The 20,865-nt window shown below is 37.5% G+C and overlaps 1 protein-coding gene across 1 annotated transcript; it reads left to right on the forward strand.

Annotated features, from left to right (window-relative positions):
• Window positions 1-1,335: 1,335 nt before the first annotated feature.
• LOC122048843 lies at window positions 1,336-3,512 on the forward strand. Its single transcript, XM_042610360.1, has 5 exons — window positions 1,336-1,761; window positions 1,875-2,005; window positions 2,120-2,509; window positions 2,706-2,888; window positions 2,975-3,512. The coding sequence occupies exons 1-5, from the start codon at window positions 1,336-1,338 to the stop codon at window positions 3,510-3,512; spliced, it is 1,668 nt and encodes a 555-aa protein (XP_042466294.1).
• The last annotated feature ends 17,353 nt before the right edge of the window (window positions 3,513-20,865 follow it).

Raw genomic sequence — 20,865 nt, forward strand, 5'->3', positions numbered from 1 at the left:
GTGAATGAAGAAGAGTCAAGTAGGTCAAAAGTGACCGGAAACCTGACTGGAAAGTCCTAGTGAGTGAAGCTAGGCAGATGGAAATCCTGGTGAGTGAAGCCAGGTGAAAGTCCTAGTGAGTGAAGCTAGGCAGATGGAAATCCTGGTGAGTGAAGCCAGGTGAAAGTCCTAGTGAGTGAAGCTAGGCAGATGGAAATCCTGGTGAGTGAAGCCAGGTGAAAGTCCTAGTAAGTGAAGCTAGGCAGATGAAAGTCCTAGTGAGTGAAGCTAGGCAGATGGAAATCCTGGTGAGTGAAGCCAGGTTGAAAACCCTAGTGAGTGAAGCTAGGTGAAAGTCCAAGTAGGTCAAGAGAGTGACCGGATACTTGGCATGAAAGAAAAGTCCAAGTGGGTCAAAGGGATTGACCGGACACTTGGTGAGAGAGTCCTAGCAGGTCAAGGGAGTGACTAGATGCTAGGCATGACGTACCAACAGGTTAAGGTTGACCGGATGTTGGTTTGGGAGGTTTGGGACTTGGTTTTGGGCAAAAACTAAGTTCTGGATCGATCCAGACCTTACCCAGTGAACAGAAAGCCTCTGGATCGATCAGTGGATCGATCCAGAGGTCTCAATCGATTAGTGGATCGATTGGGACGCTGCTGCTTCGCGCGATAAGCGCTGGATCGATCCGTGGATCGATCCAGGCGTTTTTCCATAGCACAGAGGCGCTCTGGATCGATCCGTGGATCGATCCAAAGCCTCCCCGATCGATTGGGAATAATCGAATCGATTGGGATCCGACCGTTGAGTCGTATTTGAGCCGCAGGCGAGCGTTGTCTTCGGCACTTCTTCACATATTCATTTCAGATCTTCACCAGCTCCTCCACAGCTCTTCTCAATCTCGAGATCGCCAGTTCTTGAAGGTTCTTGGAGGCTCTTCCAAGTCAAGAGGCGGATCAAAGCAAGAAGAAGAAACTAGGGTTAGGGTTTTGCACTCATTGTAAGCTTGTGAGCTTGTATTTCATTACCTTTCCCTTTCTTCTTGTATTGAGTCTTGTAGGGCTTCTCCGCCCTTGGTAGTTACCATAAAGGAGAGTTTTATTAGTGGAGGGTGTGTGTGTAGGTGTGGATCCTTGGACTAGTCACCTCTTGTGAGGTGGATACCAAGTAAACCAACCGTGTTAGCGTTGTGTGATTTGTTTCTGTATTTGCCGCTGCACATCTTCGAAGAAACAAGCAACGCCGAACACCGGACACGCGACGAGCTATTCCCCCCCCCCCCCCCCCTCTAGCTACTTTTGGTCCTAACAATTGGTGTGGAGACGTATGATGCATTTAGCAAGTCAGTGTTCAATATGAAGGCTATTTTGATGTGGACAATCAATGATTTTCCAGCTTATGGAAACTTAGCTGGATGTGCCACAAAAGGGAAATTTGGTTGCCCAATATGTGGTGAAGGAATATCTTCTATGTGGCTTAAGTATAGTAGAAAGTTTGCATATTTAGGGCATAGGAGATTTCTTGCTCCTAATCATCCATTCTGTCAGAAGAAGAAGTGGTTTGATGGGAATAAAGAGACAAAAGGAAAACCTAGGCCTCTGAATGGATTAGAAATTCGTAATGTATTGAAAGACATTGAAAATGACTGGGGTAAAAAGAAAATGGGTAAAGATATCAATAATACAAAGAAAAAGAGGAAGGAGCGTGATGGTTCAAAAAAAGTTCAAAAACCAGTTCAAATGTGGAAGAAGTCAATATTTTTCAATTTGCCATACTGGAGTGTAAGTTATTTTGCACTCTATTAATTGTATTTTATTAATTTTTTATATTTTATGCACAATTTATTTTGAATCTTGAACTAATATATGAAATGTGTTGATGGTTAAACTTGTAGGGGCTCCTGCTACGTCATAACTTAGATGTTATGCATGTTGAAAATAATGTTTGCGAGAATATCATAGGTACAATGTTAAACTTAAAGAAAAAAAAATCAAAAGATGGTGTTAACGCTCGCAAAGATTTGAGGCACTTAAATATTAGAAAAGAATTACATCCTCAAGAAAAAGGAGAAAACATGTATCACTTGCCGGCTGCACCTTACACATTGTCTAAAAAAGAAATGGACGTATTTTGTTCTAGGTTGAAGAAAATAAAGTTACCTGATGGTTATAGCTCAAATATTGGTAACTGTGTTTCTTTAGAAGAACGAAAGCTTATTGGGTTGAAATCTCATGATTGTCATGTTCTTATGCAACAATTGCTTTCAGTAGCATTGAGAAGTCTTTTACCAAAAGGTCCATGTAATGCTATATTTTTGCTTTGTGCATTTTACAATGAGTTATGTCAAAGAGTGTTAGATAGGAACCGTCTAGAACAACTCGAAGAGAATATTGCTGAAACTTTATGCATGTTAGAGAGGTACTTTCCACCAGCTTTCTTTACCATCTCTGTTCATTTGACAATTCATTTAGCAAGAGAGGCTCGCCTGTGTGGGCCAGTTCAATTCCGCTGGATGTATCCATTTGAAAGGTAATAAATAATAATTTATCTTTTTACTACTTTAATATCATACAACAACTTAGATTTTTCTATCAACATTTATTTCATGTGATTTTTAATTATTTAGATTTATGAAAATGCTTAAAGGCTATGTGAAGAACCGAGCAAGGCCAGAGGGTTGCATAGCTGAGTGTTACCTTGCATAAGAACGAATGCGATTTTGTAGTGCTTATATAAAAAAAGCTGCTTGTATTGGTCTCCGATCTAATCGGAATGACGATTTGGAAAATGGAGTAGTGGAAGGTCGCCCCATTTCTCAAGGAAAAGAAATTATTTTAGAAGAACATTTGTTACAAGCATCACATCGATATGTGTTGTTCAATACTGCAGAAATTGATCCTTACATACAGTGAGTATTAAATTGCAACCCTAATATTCTTGGTGTATTGCATGATTCATATATTTTAACAATCACTTTTCAATGATTTTAAATAGGATGCACATTGAGGAGCTTAAACAAACAGATCGTCGTTTCTCAAGTAATGAAACACTGTTACAAAAACGACATATGGAAACATTTGCTCAATGGTTATCAAAACATGTTCTTGATAACTCTTCAGATCGGATTCAATGGCTAGCACATGGTCCAAGAAAGCATGTTATATCGTATACAGGTTATATTATAAATGGACATCGGTTCCACACAATTGATGTTGGAAGGTCGACACAAGATAGTGGTGTTTCGGTTGAAGCTGATACTATTTGGCAATCTAGTTCTATTGATTCACATACAGTAGGAAGACTATCGTACTATGGGGTTATACGAGATATTGTGTTACTAGACTATTATTTTTTCAAAGTACCTGTTTTTAAGTGTGATTGGGCTAATCCTGGAACTGGTATCAAAATGGATGATGGTTTTACACTTGTCAACTTACACCAAGGACTAAGGACTTTTGAAAATGATCCTTTCATTTTAGCATCACAAGCAAAGCAAGTTTTCTATTCTAGGGAAAATGATGAATCAAATTGATATGTGTTGCTAAAAGCGCCACCTCGAGGTATTCATAACATGGATTTGCTTGAAGAGGATGCATATACATCATCAAAACCTATTGATGTGTCCAGACTTGAGATTAACATTACTGAGAAAGAACCATATTCCAGAAATGAGTGTGAGGGAATTGATGTTATTGATATCCCATGACTGAACTTTTCAGATGTAGATTTATAGTTATTTATTTCAACAAATAAATGTTCTTTTCAAACTCCACTACTGTTTATTTACTTTTGCAATATATTTTTGTTCTAGTTTACAATATTTCAGTGGTTCATCATGTCATATTACATATTTTATCAAGTCATTATTTAGCATTCAAATGATGAAAAAAATGGGCAAAAAACGCAGTAGAGAATCTATAGTTGAAGTTCAGGTGATATATTGTAATCCTTTTTTAATTCTTGGTTTATTTTAATAAGTACACTTATGCATTTCAACATCTCTTTATGCTATTTTGTAGGAAAAAATTGTTAATCAACTATCGAGAATGGACTCTAACACTGCCTCTGATTCTTCACAACCTTTGCATGGTAAAGAGTCGGTTGATGACAGTAAAATTGATGGGAAAAAGGGACGAGGTTCATCAAAGTTGATGTTGGTTAGTGGCCAACAAAATCCCAAAGTGCTAGAGCGTAATGAGTTCGGACAACCAATTGGAGATAATTTGGTGAAGTATGCATCTTTTCTTGGTTGTATGGTAAAAGAATTTGTTCCATATACATTGGATGGATGGAATGACGTAGATGAAGATTTGAAAAGTAAAATGTGGAGTTGTCTTCAGGTAATGTCATCTATCACTGAATTATTATTTTCCAATTCTATAACAAAATTTAGTCATATATTCATGCTTTTATTTTACAGCTACATTTTAATGTTGAGGAGTGGGAAAAGAAAACAATCTTTTAAAAGTTAGGTAAGTTGTGGCGTGATAGAAAGTCCAGGCTGCAGATACTTATACGAGAAGTTAATACTGGTCAAGCAGCTTCACGAGATCTTAGCCTTTTGAAGCCCGAATTTATGGACCAAAATCAGTGGGACATTTTTGTAAAGAAGACACTGTCACTTTCCTTTCAAGTAAGTATTAATTCACTGTTATGGACCAAAATCAGTAAGTAGTATCATATGTGTAAGACCGTTAGATTCGATAGAGGGGGGGTGAATATCGATTCGAAAATCTTGAGTTAAAACGCAGCGGAAAAGTAAGGAAGTAAAGAGATGAACACGGTTGATTTTTTACTTCGTTCGGAGCCTGTGACGACTCCTACTCGAAGGCCCGTACTCCTTGAGTACTTTCGTTGGGCAATTCACTAGCAATTCGGATAATTACAATTTACGTACAAATATTGCTAATGAAAGAAAAACAAAGCTATACCGACAAATAATGAATTAAAAGAAAATCGGAGTGAGTCGTCGGAGCTTTGTGAACGTCGTTGGAGCGCAGAGTAGCAGAGTGATTGAACTCAGAGTTCTCAGCACACAGATATGTTGAAGCTCCTGCCTGGAGCTTCTTTTATATGCTGCTCCGGGCGCCTGGATCCCTTCCGGGCGCCTGGAATGTGACGTAACACTCCCAACCAGCATGCTCCAAGTGTCAACGTCGTCCTGGGGATAAAACTTGCCTCCGGGCGCCCAGAACCATCCCGGGCGCCCGGACCCTCACTGTTTCCTACCTGCAAAACAGTGTTAGTCCGAGGCAAATAAAAACCCTGCAGCACAGATTGTAAGCACATTTTTATAGATACGCTAAGTAATAAAAATTAACAACAAGAGTATGACTTAGATTCCGTCTTTCCGAGACCGGAATCTAGTCACGATCTCGACTTAGATATCCGAAATGGATCTAAGCCGGATCGACGCCTAATGTTCCCTTCCCGGGAACGCGTCCTCGCAGTCACTCCCCTCCAGTGACTTACCTCACTTACCTGCCAGACGTCCGGTCAGCCCGTCGACCCGTCTGGACTTCTTGCCAAGCGTCCGGTCAGCCCGTCGACCCGCCTGGGCTTCTCGCCAGCTATCCGGTCATCCCGTCGACCTAGCTGGACTTCTTGCCAAGCGTCCGGTCAGCCCGTCGACCCGCTTGGACTTCTCGCCAGCTATCCGGTCAGCCCGTCGACCTAGCTGGACTTCGTCCCAGACATCTGGTCGGCCCGTCGACCTGTCTGGACTTCTCCTGCACACTTTATCAAAGTGTCAGACAACAACAGACTAACTTAACCTGATTTGTCATTCATCAAAACCTGGGTTAAATCGTTAGTGCTAACCGCACCAACAATATGCTCACTCACTTTAATCATTTGTAGTAATTTTGGTTAACTATATATTCTAACCTCTCTTCCATTTGTAGTAATTCTGTTACGAATTTGATTTTGTCCCATTTAGAAGCTATCTCATACTTGACTACTGCATTGTAATCCAAATCAGCCTCTCCACATGAACTAAACTCAGGAATGTTAATAGGACTCCAACTCATTCATTTTCTAGAATGTTAAGGCTCCTTGATGTATCTCGGCATGACTGCTACTTACCCGAACTAAACTCAAACTTACATTAAAAAAAAAACCGATCCAAATGAGTCTTCTATTTCAACAATTTAATTCATATTAATAACTTTAAAACATGATATCTATACATGATATCCAAATGTTCATAGAACGAGTTAATTGTGTTGTTTGATGAATACTCTAGCAAGATGATTGACCCTCACGTGAGTGTTTTTCAGTTGTTTTCCTTATTTTTGGTGGCACAGACACAAAACATGATATCTATACATGTGACATCCTTGTGCAGATGAGATGGTTAGGAATCTCTTCTAGCTTCTCTATATAGGACCACATATTAGTCAATATAAGATTTCTGGTGTTGATTTCAGAAACTTTCTCCTAGTCACACTATAGGTTAGAGTTACATTACCACATCAGTAAGTTTTTTTTAAAAAAAATATTGTTTCTTTGATCTGTTAGTGAGGACTCAAATTTTGGAGTGCATTTCCATTCACTTTTTATCTAAAGCCTATATAAGGATGCTGTCTCATTACTGCATTTCCACCTTGTTAACTTGAGCAGATTAATGTGAGCATAGTGGAATTTACCATAGTTGCCATGGAAGGTGTGAGTGGTAGTAGTTCGTGTTAGTGCACAGTGCATTTACTTGAATAAATAAGACATGTGAATGATATGTGTGACAATCTAATCTCTACGTTGTTTTCCACCAAATCACCATTCATATACTGCAAGCATGGTTTATTTCAAGCAAGCAACAGAGGAAAACTGAAACAGTGGACAAGGGCAATCCAAATCCAACAAAATTCTCTCATTAGCCACAACAAGCAACTCATTAAGAATTTAGGTAACAAGAACTTGAAAAAAAAAACAAATTTGTGAGAAGATTTGCCTCACTTGTAGCTGCTCAAGCTTTTCTTGGCTTGGTGGTAGCCAGCTGGGCCTCAGACTGCAGCAGAAAACTGCACGCTTTTTTTTTGGCTTGGTGGTAGCCAGCTGGGCCTCAGTTTTCTGCACGCTTTTTTTTTCTTGTAAAATAGCGTGCAGCAAAATTGAAGAGTGAAATGAAGATAGAGATTTGTCAAGAATTAACAAACAGAATGCTAGAATTTTTTCTTAGATTTTTGAATATCTTAGAATTTGTATCCTTACTATGAATTTTTTCTTAGATTGTTACTGCTCATGGTTGTATTTTTCCTTGTTGGTTATCTTTTAATTCTCAGGAGAAGAGCGCCAAATTTAGAGAAATGAGGGTAAAACAAGACCATAATCATACAATGAGCCAGAGAGGTTATGCCCGTTTGGCCAACATGATGGTAAATATTATTATTTATACAACTTTATGGATAGTTTGTTTTAAAGTTTTCTTATTTAAGCAATGATACATCTTTTAAATTTCTTTTCTAATGATTTTTTTATATTCTATATGTTCCATACTTAAGGGAAAAAAAAGTCCTGCAGATACACCAATTACAAGATCAAAAGTTTGGATTGAGGCTCACAAGAAAAAAAATGGGCAACCTAGTAGTGAAGCTGTTGGAGAGAAAATGGTAATAAAACTATCTCTTTGAATTTTGTAAAACGTTAGAAAAATTTGTTATTTACTAAAAAATTATCTGTTTGTTCTATTTGATAGAGAAAAATAGAAGAATGTCCACCTGAATCTTTAAATACAACTAGCATTGCCGATGACGTAATTAGCATTGTATTTGGCAAGGAAGCTCGAGGTAGAGTGCGTGGGTTGGGCTTTGGAATTACACCATCAAAAACTGGAGCTTGCATTCAACAAAATGAAACTATTAAGCAACTTCAAAGTATGATGAATAACTTTCAACAAGAAATGCAAGAAATGAGGTCCATGTTTCTCCAAAGTATGAGGCAACGAAATGATGAAGAACAGGTTAGTAAATTAACCATCATTAGATAAAATAAGTTAAGTATGTATAGTTAAATTATTGGATTTAATTACATGATGACATTACTTGACATAATTTGTGTGTCAAATTAGGTTGCTAGTGGTGGCATTAGTAGCGGTATTGGGAATGATATTGATATCAATGGTGCAAAACAATTTCAGCTAATTATATTCAAATTGTATGCCTTATAAACCAAAAGTTCATTGTTTAAGCATCATGTCATATTAATAATTTTATATTGTTTAACTATATGCAGGCAAAACTGAAGAATGTGAATAGTGAAGTTGTCCATGATAATCATAAATGTAAGTTACTTCATTGGTGTGGTGAGGGAGTTGTTGCAAAAGGTCGAGTTGCATCCACAGATCCAAAAGCAAAAGTGCATCACATTCCTCTTAGAGGATCTTGTTGGACGGTTTGGGTTGATAAAGTTATGGTGGAGAAGGTAGACTTGATACGACCAAATGATGAAATGTTTTATCTCGACGATGCACTAGGAAGCACAGTAGCATGGCTGTCTAAACTTGTAGTTTTGTGTGAGTGAGATAGATTCTACTTATTTGAAAGTCATACATTTTTGTTGGATCCAAATCATGTTACTAAGTGAACTCTTGCTATGTTATGTTAAGTGTGGTGCATTTTATGTTTCTGCAAGTTGTGTTTGTTTCTACATTTTGTGTGTCGACATTTTATGTTTTTGCACATTATGTTTCTGTGTTTTGTGTATATTATTGCATGTTGTTGATAACTCTAACGGCAGCATGCATTGCATGCCGTGAATACTATCTATTGCGGCGTGCATTGCATGTCGTTGATAATCCTAACAACAGCTTGCATTGCATGCCGTGAATACTTCAATTGCAAACTGATAACACTAATGACAGCATGAATTGCACGCCATGAATACTTCAATTGCAAACTGATAACACTAATGACAGCATGAATTGCACGCCGCGAATAATTGAATTGCAGCGTTTATTGCACGCCATTGATTACCCTAACAACAACATGCATTGTCCGCCGCGAATTCTTCAATTGCAGCGTTTATTGAACGCCATTGATGACACTAACAACAGCATGCATTGCACGTCGCGATTACGTCAATTGCAGCGTTTATTGCACGCCGTGGATATCTTTAGACTTTCAACAGCTTATCATTGTACAGGACGCAATGCACGGCGCCATGGATAGCATATTTGCGCGCCGCAAAAAGCTATATTTGTTGTAGTGTAAGTTAATCTCAGTTTTTGCCCTTAGTGACTATTTAGCTATTTACTGTTGGTTGCTACTCGGAAAACCTAGAGGTTACACTGTACAAAAATTTTGTACAAAGGTCTGAACCTTTTCCTAGCTACCATGTGTTCTTTTAAATTAAATTTTGGATCGCCTACGGAACTTAACACGTTTGATCCAAGACTTAATCTATTCATTCTTTTAGGTTTTGACTTGGGTCTCCTGCAGAACTTAACACGTTCGACCCAAATCACCTTAAGTTATTAATTCCATTAAATATTAATTTCCATAATTGGTTTCCAGTACTGACGTGGCGAGGCACATGACCTTCTTGGATATGGGAGCAACCACCACCGACTAGACAAAACCTTTTATGGAAAGCTAATATTTAATTTCCTAAAATAACTTTAGGTTAACCGAAAAGAACAATCAAATCACAAGGAAAAAAAAATAAAACAAAAGAACACAACATCGAAAAACATATTCGAAATACTAGAATCGCATGCCTCTTGTATTTGGTATTATTCCCAAAAATAACTAGTATGATGCGGAAAGAAAAATTACTAGTTATACCTTTTAGAAAGACCTCTTGATCTTCTACCGTATTCCTCTTCTAACCTTGGACGTTGTGTGGGCAACGATCTTCCGAGATGAGAAACCACCAAAGCACCTTCTTTTCCTTTCTTCAAATTTCGGCCAAGCACAAAGCTTCCAAAAGATGAAGATCTTTTCCACCAACCAAGCTCCAAGGGATGTAAGCTTTCTCTCCTTCTTCCTTAAGCTAGATCCGGTCACCAATTAAAACTCCATGAGCATGAAGAGGTTCGGCCACAAAGAGAAGAAGAAGAGAAGAAGAAAGGGCCGGCCACACCACCAAGGAAAAGAGGGAGAAAAATAGAATAGAGTCCTTAGCCTTGAAGCCTCCTCTACCCCTCTTTTATAATCCTTGGTCTTGGCAAATAAGGAAAATTTAATAAAAACTTCTTTAATTCTTTTGCCATTGAAAAGGAAAATTTATTTAATTAAAAACAATTTTTCTTTTCAATTTGTAATGGCCGGCCACACCAAGAAATCTCCAAGCAAATAAAATTTTAAACACCAATTAAAACTTCCTTATTTGCTTCCGGAAATTTATAAAAATTTCTCAATAATTTTTATCCCTTCATGATTGGTTTATAAAAAGGAAATTTAATCAATTAAAATCTTTCTTTTAAACATGTGGATAAAAAGAAAGTTATCTCTATAAATTAAAATCTCTTTTAATCTACAAATAAGGAAAGATATCAAATCTTTTCTTAATCTTTTGTAGAAACTTATAAAAGAGAATATTTAATTTTAAACTCTCTTTTAAATCATGAACATGATTAAAAAGGAAAGTTTTCTTAAAATTTAAAATCCTCCTTTAATCAACAAATAAAGAAATATTTCAAATTTTAAACTCTCTTTTAAACATGTAGATGATTTACAAATAAGGAAAGTTTTTACCAAAAATTAAAACCATCCTTTTAAACTACAAATAAGGAAAGAGATTAATCTCTTCTCTTAATCTTTTGTAGAAAGCTATAAAAGGAAATTTTTAATTTTTAAACTCTCTTTTAAAATCATGATATCCACATAAGAAATAATTTTAATAAAAATCCTTTTTAATATTCTAGTGGCCGGCCACCTAAGCTTAGGACCCAAGCTTTGGCCGGCCACCTACATGACTCATCCACTTGATCTTGGCCGGCCCTAGCTTGGGTTCCAAGCTAGCTTGGCCGGCCCCATTGGATGGGTAAGAAGGTGGGTATGCGGTGGGTATAAATATCTATATACTAGAGGCTACGATAGGGACCGAGAGGAGGAATTGGTTTTGGTCTCTCGATGAAATTAAGCATCCTGTGTTCGCCCCGAACACACAACTTAATTGTTAGAGTGTATACTAAAAGCCTAGCTTTTGGTATAAACATTTATCTAGAAATAAGAATCACATTGGTCAAATATCTACATTTATGATAAATGTAGTTGTTCAATTAATTTATATTGTAGATAACATGGTGTGTGGTGTCACACACAGAGGATCATGTTATCAGTACCTTATAAATTATAAACAGTAGCTCACGACCATAATGGAAAGGAACAAACCATTGGAAGGTCGTAGTGTAATTAGGTATTAGTTTATCTTAACTATATAATTACACTAGTACACTTAGAGTGTATTGAGTAGGACCATTAGAGGTCGTTTCTTTTATACTGACTTTATAAAGAAACAAAGACCTCAGTTATTATGGAAGTGTGTGCTCTTAATCCTAATATAATAACAAGCACATATATTTGATATTTATTTCTTTAATTTATCAATGGGTGAGATTTAGTTCGATGAATCAATAAGCCCGATAAGTTGGGAAATGATATCACTTATAGTGTGTGTTGTTGATATAGAAGGAAACTGTGTCCTAGTGATCTAGGTTGAGAATGTCCCCAAGAGGAGCTCATAAGGATTGTCATGTTAAACCCTGCAGGTGGACTTAGTCCGACATGACGATGAAGTTGAGTGGTACTACTCTTGGAGCTAGATATTAATTAAGCGAGTTGTTAGTAACTTACTTAATTAGTGGACATTTGTTATCTTAAACACAGGGAGACTAACACACTCATAATAAGAAGGAGCCCAAAATGTAATTTGGGATTGGTGCGGTAGTTCAATAATAGTTCTTTAGTGGAATGAATTATTATTGATGAAATTTAGTTGTGTGTTCGGGGCGAACACGGGATGCTTAATTTCATCGGGAGACCAAAACCAATTCCTCCTCTCGGTCCCTATCGTAGCCTCTAGTATATAGAGATTTATACCCACCGCATACCCACCTTCTTACCCATCCAATGGGGCCGGCCAAGCTAGCTTGGAACCCAAGCTAGGGCCGGCCAAGACCAAGTGGATGAGCCATGTAGGTGGCCGGCCAAAGCTTGGGTCCCAAGCTTAGGTGGCCGACCACTAGAATATTTAAAAGGATTTTTATTAAAATTATTTCTTATGTGGATATCATGATTTTAAAAGAGAGTTTAAAAATTAAAAATTTCCTTTTATAGCTTTCTACAAAAGATTAAGAGAAGAGATTAATCTCTTTCCTTATTTGTAGATTAAAAGGATGGTTTTAATTTTTGGTAAAAACTTTCCCTATTTGTAAATCATCTACATGTTTAAAAGAGAGTTTAAAATTTGAAATCTTTCCTTATTTGTTGATTAAAGGAGGATTTTAAATTTTAAGAAAACTTTCCTTTTTAACCATGTTCATGATTTAAAAGAAAGTTTAAAAATTAATAATTCTCTTTTATTAGTTTCTACAAAAGATTGAGAAAAGATTTGATATCTTTCCTTATTTGTAGATTAAAAGAGATTTTAATTTTTAGAGATAACTTTCTTTCCACATGTTTAAAAGAAAGATTTTAATTTATTAAATTTCCTTTTTATAAACCAATCATGAAGGGATTAAATTATTGGAGAAATTTTATAAATTTCTGGAGACAAATTAGGAAGTTTTAATTAATTAAAACTCTCCTTGTTTGTAGCTTTGGTGTGGCCGGCCATGTAAATTGAGAAAAGGAAAATTGTTTTTAATTAAATAAATTTTTCCTTTTCATGGCAAAAGAATTAAGGAAGTTTTTAATTAAATTTCCTTATTTGCCAAGACCAAGGATTATAAAAGAGGGGGTAGAGAAGACTTCATGGTGAACAACCTCTATTATTTCTCTCCCTCTTTTCCTTGGTGTTGTGGCCGGCCAACCTCTCTTCCTCTTGGTGGTGGCCGAACCTTCTCTATTTGCTTGGAGCTCTTGTGGTGGTCGGATACTACTTGGAGAAGAAGAAGAAGAAGGAGAGAAAGCTTGTATCCCTTGGAGCTTGGTTGGTGGAAAAAGATCTTCATCTTTTGGAAGCTTTGTGCTTGGCCGAAACTTGAAGAAAGGAGAAGAAGGTGCTTTGGTGGATTCTCATCTCGGAAGATCGTTGCCCACACAACGTCCGAGGTTAGAAGAGGAATACGGTAGAAGATCAAGAGGTCTTTCTAAAAGGTATAACTAGTATTTTTTCTTTCCGCATCATACTAGTTATTTTTGGAAAAAATACCAAATACAAGAGGCTTACGATTCTAGTATTTCGAATATGTTTTTCGAAGTTGTGTTCTTTTGTTTTATTTTTCCTTGTGATTTGATTGTTCTTTTCGGTTAACCTAAAGTTATTTTAGGAAATTAAATATTAGATTTCTATAAAAGGTTTTGTCTAGTCGGTGGTGGTTGCTCCCATATCCAAGAAGGCCATGTGCCTCGCCACGTCAGTACTGGGAACCAATTATGGAAATTAATATTTAATGGAATTAATAACTTAAGGTGATTTGGGTCGAACGTGTTAAGTTCCGCAGGAGATCCAAGTCAAAACCTAAAAGAACAAATAGATTAAGTTTTGGATCAAACGTGTTAAGTTTCGCAGGCGATCCAAAATTTAATTTAAAAGAACACATGGTAGCTAGGAAAAGGTTCAGACCTTTGTACAAAATTTTTGTACAGTGGAACCTCTAGGCTTTCCGAGTAGCAACCAACATTAATTTCATCAATAATAATTCATTCCAGTAAAGAACTATTATTGAACTACCGCACCAATCCCAAATTACATTTTGGGCTCCTTCTTATTATGAGTGTGTTAGTCTCCCTGTGTTTAAGATAACAAATGTCCACTAATTAAGTAAGTTACTGACAACTCACTTAATTAATATCTAGCTCCAAGAGTAGTACCACTCAACTTCATCGTCATGTCGGACTAAGTCCACCTGCAGGGTTTAACATGACAATCCTTATGAGCTCCTCTTGGGGACATTCTCAACCTAGATTACTAGGACACAGTTTCCTTCTATAATCAACAACACACACTATAAGTGATATCATTTCCCAACTTATCGGGCTTATTGATTCATCGAACTAAATCTCACCCATTGATAAATTAAAGAAATAAATATCAAATATATGTGCTTGTTATTATATTAGGATTAAGAGCACACACTTCCATAATAACTGAGGTCTTTATCCCTTTATAAAATCAGTATAAAAGAAACGACCTCTAATGGTCCTACTCAATACACTCTTAGTGTACTAGTATAATTATATAGTTAAGATAAACTAACACCTAATTACATTACGACCTTCCAATGGTTTGTTCCTTTCCATCATGGTCGTGAGCTACTGTTTATAATTTATAAGGTACTGATAACATGATCTTCTGTGTGTGACACCACACACCATGTTATTTACAATATAAATTAATTGAACAACTACATTTATCACAAATGTAGACATTTGACCAATGTGATTCTTATTTCTAGATAAATGTTTATACCAAAAGCTAGGCTTTTAGTATACACTCTAACATTTACTTGAAGTTTTAATTAGTAGCTGCTACTTTAGCATGTATCCTATGACTATGGATGATTCGATTTATGGAACAGAACTAAGAAAGTGACTGATTGAAATGAATAGATTTTAGCTAAAAAGGGAGATTAAATATATTTATATCTTTTGATGTTATTCACTGGTCGATCCATTTCTGCTATGTATAGAAATGAATGTGAATATCGAATATAGAACATACTCTTGACATAATGGTCATTATAAGAGATTAGAGATGTTCATATTGATGTAAATGAAGATTATTTAATCTGGGCAAATAGCATGACATGGAAATCTCTAAGATAATGGCTGTGTGCCACTGGGAGATTGGATATTTCTTGGATAAAGGCTATGTGCCACCAGGACAGAGAGGTTATGTGTCATTATGAGGATGTTTCTGATCCATTGCTCAAAGAGTGGCTATTTAAGGTGTAACAATCTTCTTAGCATCTATCGCTCAATGTGCTTGCTGTCGCACGAACCATTTTCCCTAAAGTATGAATTGGATGTTCTTATTTAGTCTTTGTGACTAACTAGTTCTAATTTGGCCTTTGTGACTAATTAGTCTTTTGCGCTGGTCTTTGTAACTTAATTACAAAATAATCTATGTGACTTATATGGTCTTTGTGACTAGATGGCCTTTATGGTTTGACTTGGACGAGTGGGAGATGTTGGAGTTAGGAAGGTGAGAAGGTGCCCTATCCCTTTCCTCTTCCAATCCAATCACCTTCCTCCATAAATGAAAGAAGGGGAAGAAACCTTCTACACCTATATAAGGTCGTCCAAGTAATCTAAAGGGAGAAGGAGCACAAGAGAGAAAGGAAGAGGGGGTTTGCTGCGTGTGAGTTTTGTGTAAAGTCAAAGAGAATGGGTTCGTCCCATATGAAAGGTCTCTGTGCAAGGTTCATCCATGTGCACAGGATTAAAAGAGGCATGAAGAACATTCAAGATTGGTTTGTTTAATCTCAAAAGAGGGATTTGGTTTGTGAACCATGAAGAGTTTTTCGATTTGTTCGTGATCGCTCTTCCGACAGTAAGTCCGAAGATTATTCTATCATCGATTGTGGATCTATGGGAGATCGCTGTAAGTGTTTACAATTTTTGTATTTCTGTATTTTTCATGCTTTAGAATTATCAACACATGAAGGATCATAGTGATATCATACAATACAGATAATTTATTGAGCAAACTAGATTACCATATATTTATGGTTGAATTGGAAAAAACTTATGATCAACTTCCACAAGAAGATTTACACATGACTCACTTCTAAATCTGGAAGTGTGTTATTCTTTAGTCTGTTGTGAAGCCATACAACTAGAATCTATAAATTAAAAATTAGAACTTGAACATAAAATAAAATTTAGGGTGCATTTAGCTTATAAGTTTTTTATTTTCATTTTTTTGAAAAACATACGTTTTTAAAAAATAATTATTAGTTTGTATATTTTATTCCTATTTTTTTCAAAACAAATAGATAGTGTTTTTTTTGAAAAAAAATAAAGAATGTCTAAAAATCATTTTCTATTTTTAAAAAAATATATATCTTTCAAAATATAAAAATAAAAAAAAGTACACAAATCAAACACACATATCAGATAAATAAATAGACAGACAAACCATAAACAAACATGAGAGACAGATCAATCAAATAGACAAATTATATAGACAGAGATAATAGATAGACAAAAATGTATCTAATCAGATGCTCGAGTATTGCACCCTTTGTTAAATAATCTGACGAAAAAAAAATCCCTCAATGTGATAAAAATTATATTAGAGGCTCTTTTTATTGGAATTAAGGATATTTTTTTCATGTATTATTAAAAGGACACTTTACCTTTTTTTCTAAAATATTATTATTTTCAATAAGTATTCATTGCAGCAGCCAGCAACTATAGTTCATCCTAAGTCATCATATGAATTTTTCTCTCTATGTTGATTAACGTTTTTTTTTGTTTTTAGTTAATTCAGATATCCAATCCTTTAAACTAATTAATTTTGAAAGTGACAGATTTGATCCCATAAAAAATTTCCACTAATCATCAAAATAAATCTATAATATATTGATGCATCATGGCGGATTGCTTAATATCACGAGTGATTCAAACATCGTGAACATATGAGGTGTCCTGCATAAATTTCGAATTCTCATTCTATGAGATCATGTTGTGTCAATAGACCTTATGTGCTAGTCACTATTCCAAAGACTAGTAGCTGTCCGTGATTTACCTCCTCCGTGTTGACTTTGGGATGAGTTGATGGAGATGCTGGGGACGAGTATATTCATCTTTTATCATAATATTGTGTCAATAGACATTAATATCACCAATTATAACAAAACAAAATTAGACCTTCTTCTAATCACTTTAATGATTCTCTTCCATCCCAACATTTCCCACCCACGTAGCTTGACTCCATGTTAGCAACTCTTGTACACGTGTCGACATTCCAAGCACCCACCTTAGCTTTCAAATACTCGACATCTCGAGCACCCACCTCAGAGTATGTTTGGTTGAAAATTATAATGTATAATTTTTGTGATGTGATTATCATATAATTATATAATAGGTTATAGGAAATAAAATATAATCTAATATTATTTTGTTCAATTTTAAATAATATAATAAAAAATTATTTATTTGAGATTTTTAGTATATAAGTTAGTTTAATATTTATTTAAATAATAATAATATAATTCATAATTACTAAAGACATCAATTTATATGAGTATATAAAATTTATTAGATTTTTAAGAATTTTTAAATGTTTTAATGGGATAAATCAATAAGAAAAGTATCCTGGTTAACTTGGAAATTGATGGAAACTTAACCTAAGTTTGAAAAATTAAAACTTAAGTTTTAATTAAAATCTTTGCCGTTGTTGTTACTCATCTCATTCCTCACGAGCGCCTACAATGTTGTTGCCGGAGCAACTGTCAACCAATAGCACATCTGTTGGCATTGCCTTCGTCCACGGTCCATCCTTCTCCTTCCCGAGCCATGCAAGCGCCGACGCCTGCACTGGAGTTCCTGCGAGTGCCTGCAGCGTTGTTGTCGGAGCAGTCGATGACCGAGTGCATGTCTGCTAGCGTCGCCTCTGTCCACACGAGACGTTGACACCCCATCCTTCTCCTTCCTGAGCCACAGGAGATGTCGACACAAGCGTCCGCAGCGTTGTCGCTGGAGCAACTGGCAACCAAGCGCACATCACGTCACCTTAGTCCACGTGAGATGATGGTGCCCCATTCTTCTCCTTTCGTGATGTGGTGGGCATGCATGATAACTTGGGAATCTGATACGGTATATTATGGGTGGCCCCAGGACAATGTGGGGCCAATGGTCAAGGTGAGGTGATAGTTAAAAATCAAGAGTAGGTAGTAGTCAAGGTCAAGGAGTACGGATCCAAACATATCATTTTCCTTGGGACTTGGCTCCCTTACTTCTCATGGGCATGACTCATAGTCTATTACTAGTCGGCCCTATCTCCGATCGGATACCCAGGGCTTAGCTCCCCGCTCAGTACTTCTCATGGGCATGACTCCTAATCTACTCCCGGTTGGCCCTATCGTCGGTCGGACACCCAGGGCTCAGTCCCCCGCTCGGTACTTCTTATAGGCATGGCTCCCAGTCTACTCCAGGTCAGTCCTAGCACTGGTCAAGCAGTCAGGGCTCAGTTCCCCACTCAATATTTCCCATGGGTATGACCATTAGTCTACTCTCGGTCGGCCCTAGTGTCTGTCGGATACCCAGGGCTTAGCTCCTCGCTTAGTACTTCTTATGGCTCCTAGTCTACTCCTGGTCGACCTTATCACCGGCCGGACACCCAGGGCTCACCTCCGCACTCAGCACTTCTCATGGGCATGACTCTCAATCTACTCCCGGTCGACCATAGAGTTGGTAAGACACCCAGGGCTCAACTCCCCAGTAAGTATTTCTCATAGGCAAGACTCTCAGTTTACTACTGGTCGACCCCAGTGCCGGTTAGACTATCGCCAGGAGACAATACTGTCAGGGAATCACAATCGCTTGTCAAATAATAACGGTTATTTGTTAGGAAATATTCTGTTGCTCTACTACATCCACATGCTTGTCACGGAACCTTCCTCTACCCAATGGGAGTCCGCCGTACATCCTCTAGCGCTCGACATGTTTTGACACCAGACATTCTCTGACGCTTCATTATTGTAGAGGTTATGAGAGGCGGTATAAAAAGGGGTCCTCTCTGTTGGCGAGGTACGCGTGCACACACGCATCTGCTACATTCTTACTCTACTGTTCATCTTCTACTCATACTTTTCACTTAGTTTTGACTTGAGCGTCGGAGTGTCTGCGCTAGAGACCTCTTCCCTGGTTCTCATCATAATGCTCCTATGTGCTTCCTCGGTGGTGTGTGCAGGCTCGTGAGGACCATCTTCAACTACTTGTTCCAGCCCCTCACTCGAGGGTCCAAAGCCGACAGCGGTTCCTCAAGTTCTAGCTCCTAGTCAACGTTCCTATCCTCATTGCTGGCATCTTCATCTAACTCAGCTTCCAGACAGGATCAAAATCGATTGTTACATACACTAAATAAGATTAAATAGTATAACCTAAAATTGATAACCAAGCTTATCACTAAGAGTGTTTATCATTTTGAGCACCCACCTCGACTTTAGCTCTTGTCATGCACCCATCTTATTCTTCAGAGTGCTCAACATCTCGAGTATCCTCACCTGACGATCCCAAGGCTCCTGCTCGGGGTTATGATTGAGGCCCCTAACTAACCCTCCGAATACCTCACATTGCTCAAGTCTCTCCTGGTGGGCTCACTCTCTCAACTTACCATGTGTCCCTTCTTGAGGTATGGTTCAAGTAGGAGCATGCTAATTAGCCCTCATCTTTCTAGTAGGAGCAGGCTAATTAGCCTTCATCTTGTAAGGAGTTGTGGCAAGGTATGGTCCCAAACCATCACCATATACAAAAGGGAGTCCGCTATTACAGCCAGGAGGATCTTTACCCCAATTACATCTAAGTTTAGGGGAGGTTTAGCCCTGAAAAGGACACTAAAATTCAATACTCGTTTAACCCTTGTACGAAGGGGAGTCGACGTCCGCTACCACAGTTGGGAGGATATCGACCCCGACTACGTCCAAGTCTGGGAGAGTTTGGGTCATGAAAAGGACACTGCGATATGATACTCGCTTGACCCTTATACTAATGGTAGTTCGCTACCGCAGCCGTGAAGATCTTGACCCTAACTACGTCCAAGTTCGGGAGATTTTGGGCCCTGAAAAGGACACGATGATATGATACTCGCTCGACCCTTGTACAAAGGTGAGTCCACTATCTCAACTGTGAGGATCTCAACCTCGACTACATCTAAGTTCAGTTGAAGCAGAAGCAAGTTAATCGCCTAACCAGGTAGAAGGAGGGAAGAATCGTCGGAGTCGCCAGAGAAGGGAGTAGGAGGAAGAGTTGCCGGAGGAGAAGTGTAGTGTCGGGGGTAGGAGAAAAAGTGGAGGAGGAAGAAAGAGTGCGGCGTTAGAGGTAGAGTTTTTACGTGTGTTAGCGGCAAATCTAGTTTTCGCCCCTAAAACTTGAGATTAGTAGTGAAAACATTCAGATTTGTCGCTAACCATATGGTTTAGCATGAAACAAATAGAATTCATCGCTAATCCTTCTTTAAAAATGGAACCTGCCTAATATCATATTAGTGACAAATTGTATAAATCGTTACTAACATATAATTTTTTTATGAAAAATTTGAAATATTATGATTTGCAACAATATGATATTTAGTTAAAAATAGCACTATTTAGCAATGAATTTTAATTTTATCGCTAATAGTTTGTAGTTATTTTATTGATTTTTTATATTGAGTGTTTTTTTTTATGAAAAGGTAAATGTATATCATCAAAATATACAAACATACAAAAGTGATCCTGAAACCACTTATGTCATGTCAACTGAAGTATCAAATCTGGAAGGGGAACCATGATTGTGTACATGTGTTTACTCGTGTACCAACTATCCCTGTCTCGTTTGCACATGTTGGCTGCAAGCTCATCCTCAGTATCAGATACTGAAGCTGAGGCATCATCTAGCGCTTCCTACTATCTCTGTCCAACTACTTGTTTGCCCAGTCGCTCTACCTGAACCAGACAATCCTGCACATATACCGGCTCAATAAAATCTTAAAGGACTGAATTGCAGACCTAGAGTCTCAAATCTCTGACCCTGAGGTAGTCATGTCTGGACTCAGGGCAGAAGTGGCGGCCTTGAAGA

The sequence above is a fragment of the Zingiber officinale genome, chromosome 2B, assembly GCF_018446385.1.
Source record: "Zingiber officinale cultivar Zhangliang chromosome 2B, Zo_v1.1, whole genome shotgun sequence".
Classification (NCBI taxonomy): Eukaryota; Viridiplantae; Streptophyta; class Magnoliopsida; order Zingiberales; family Zingiberaceae; genus Zingiber; species Zingiber officinale.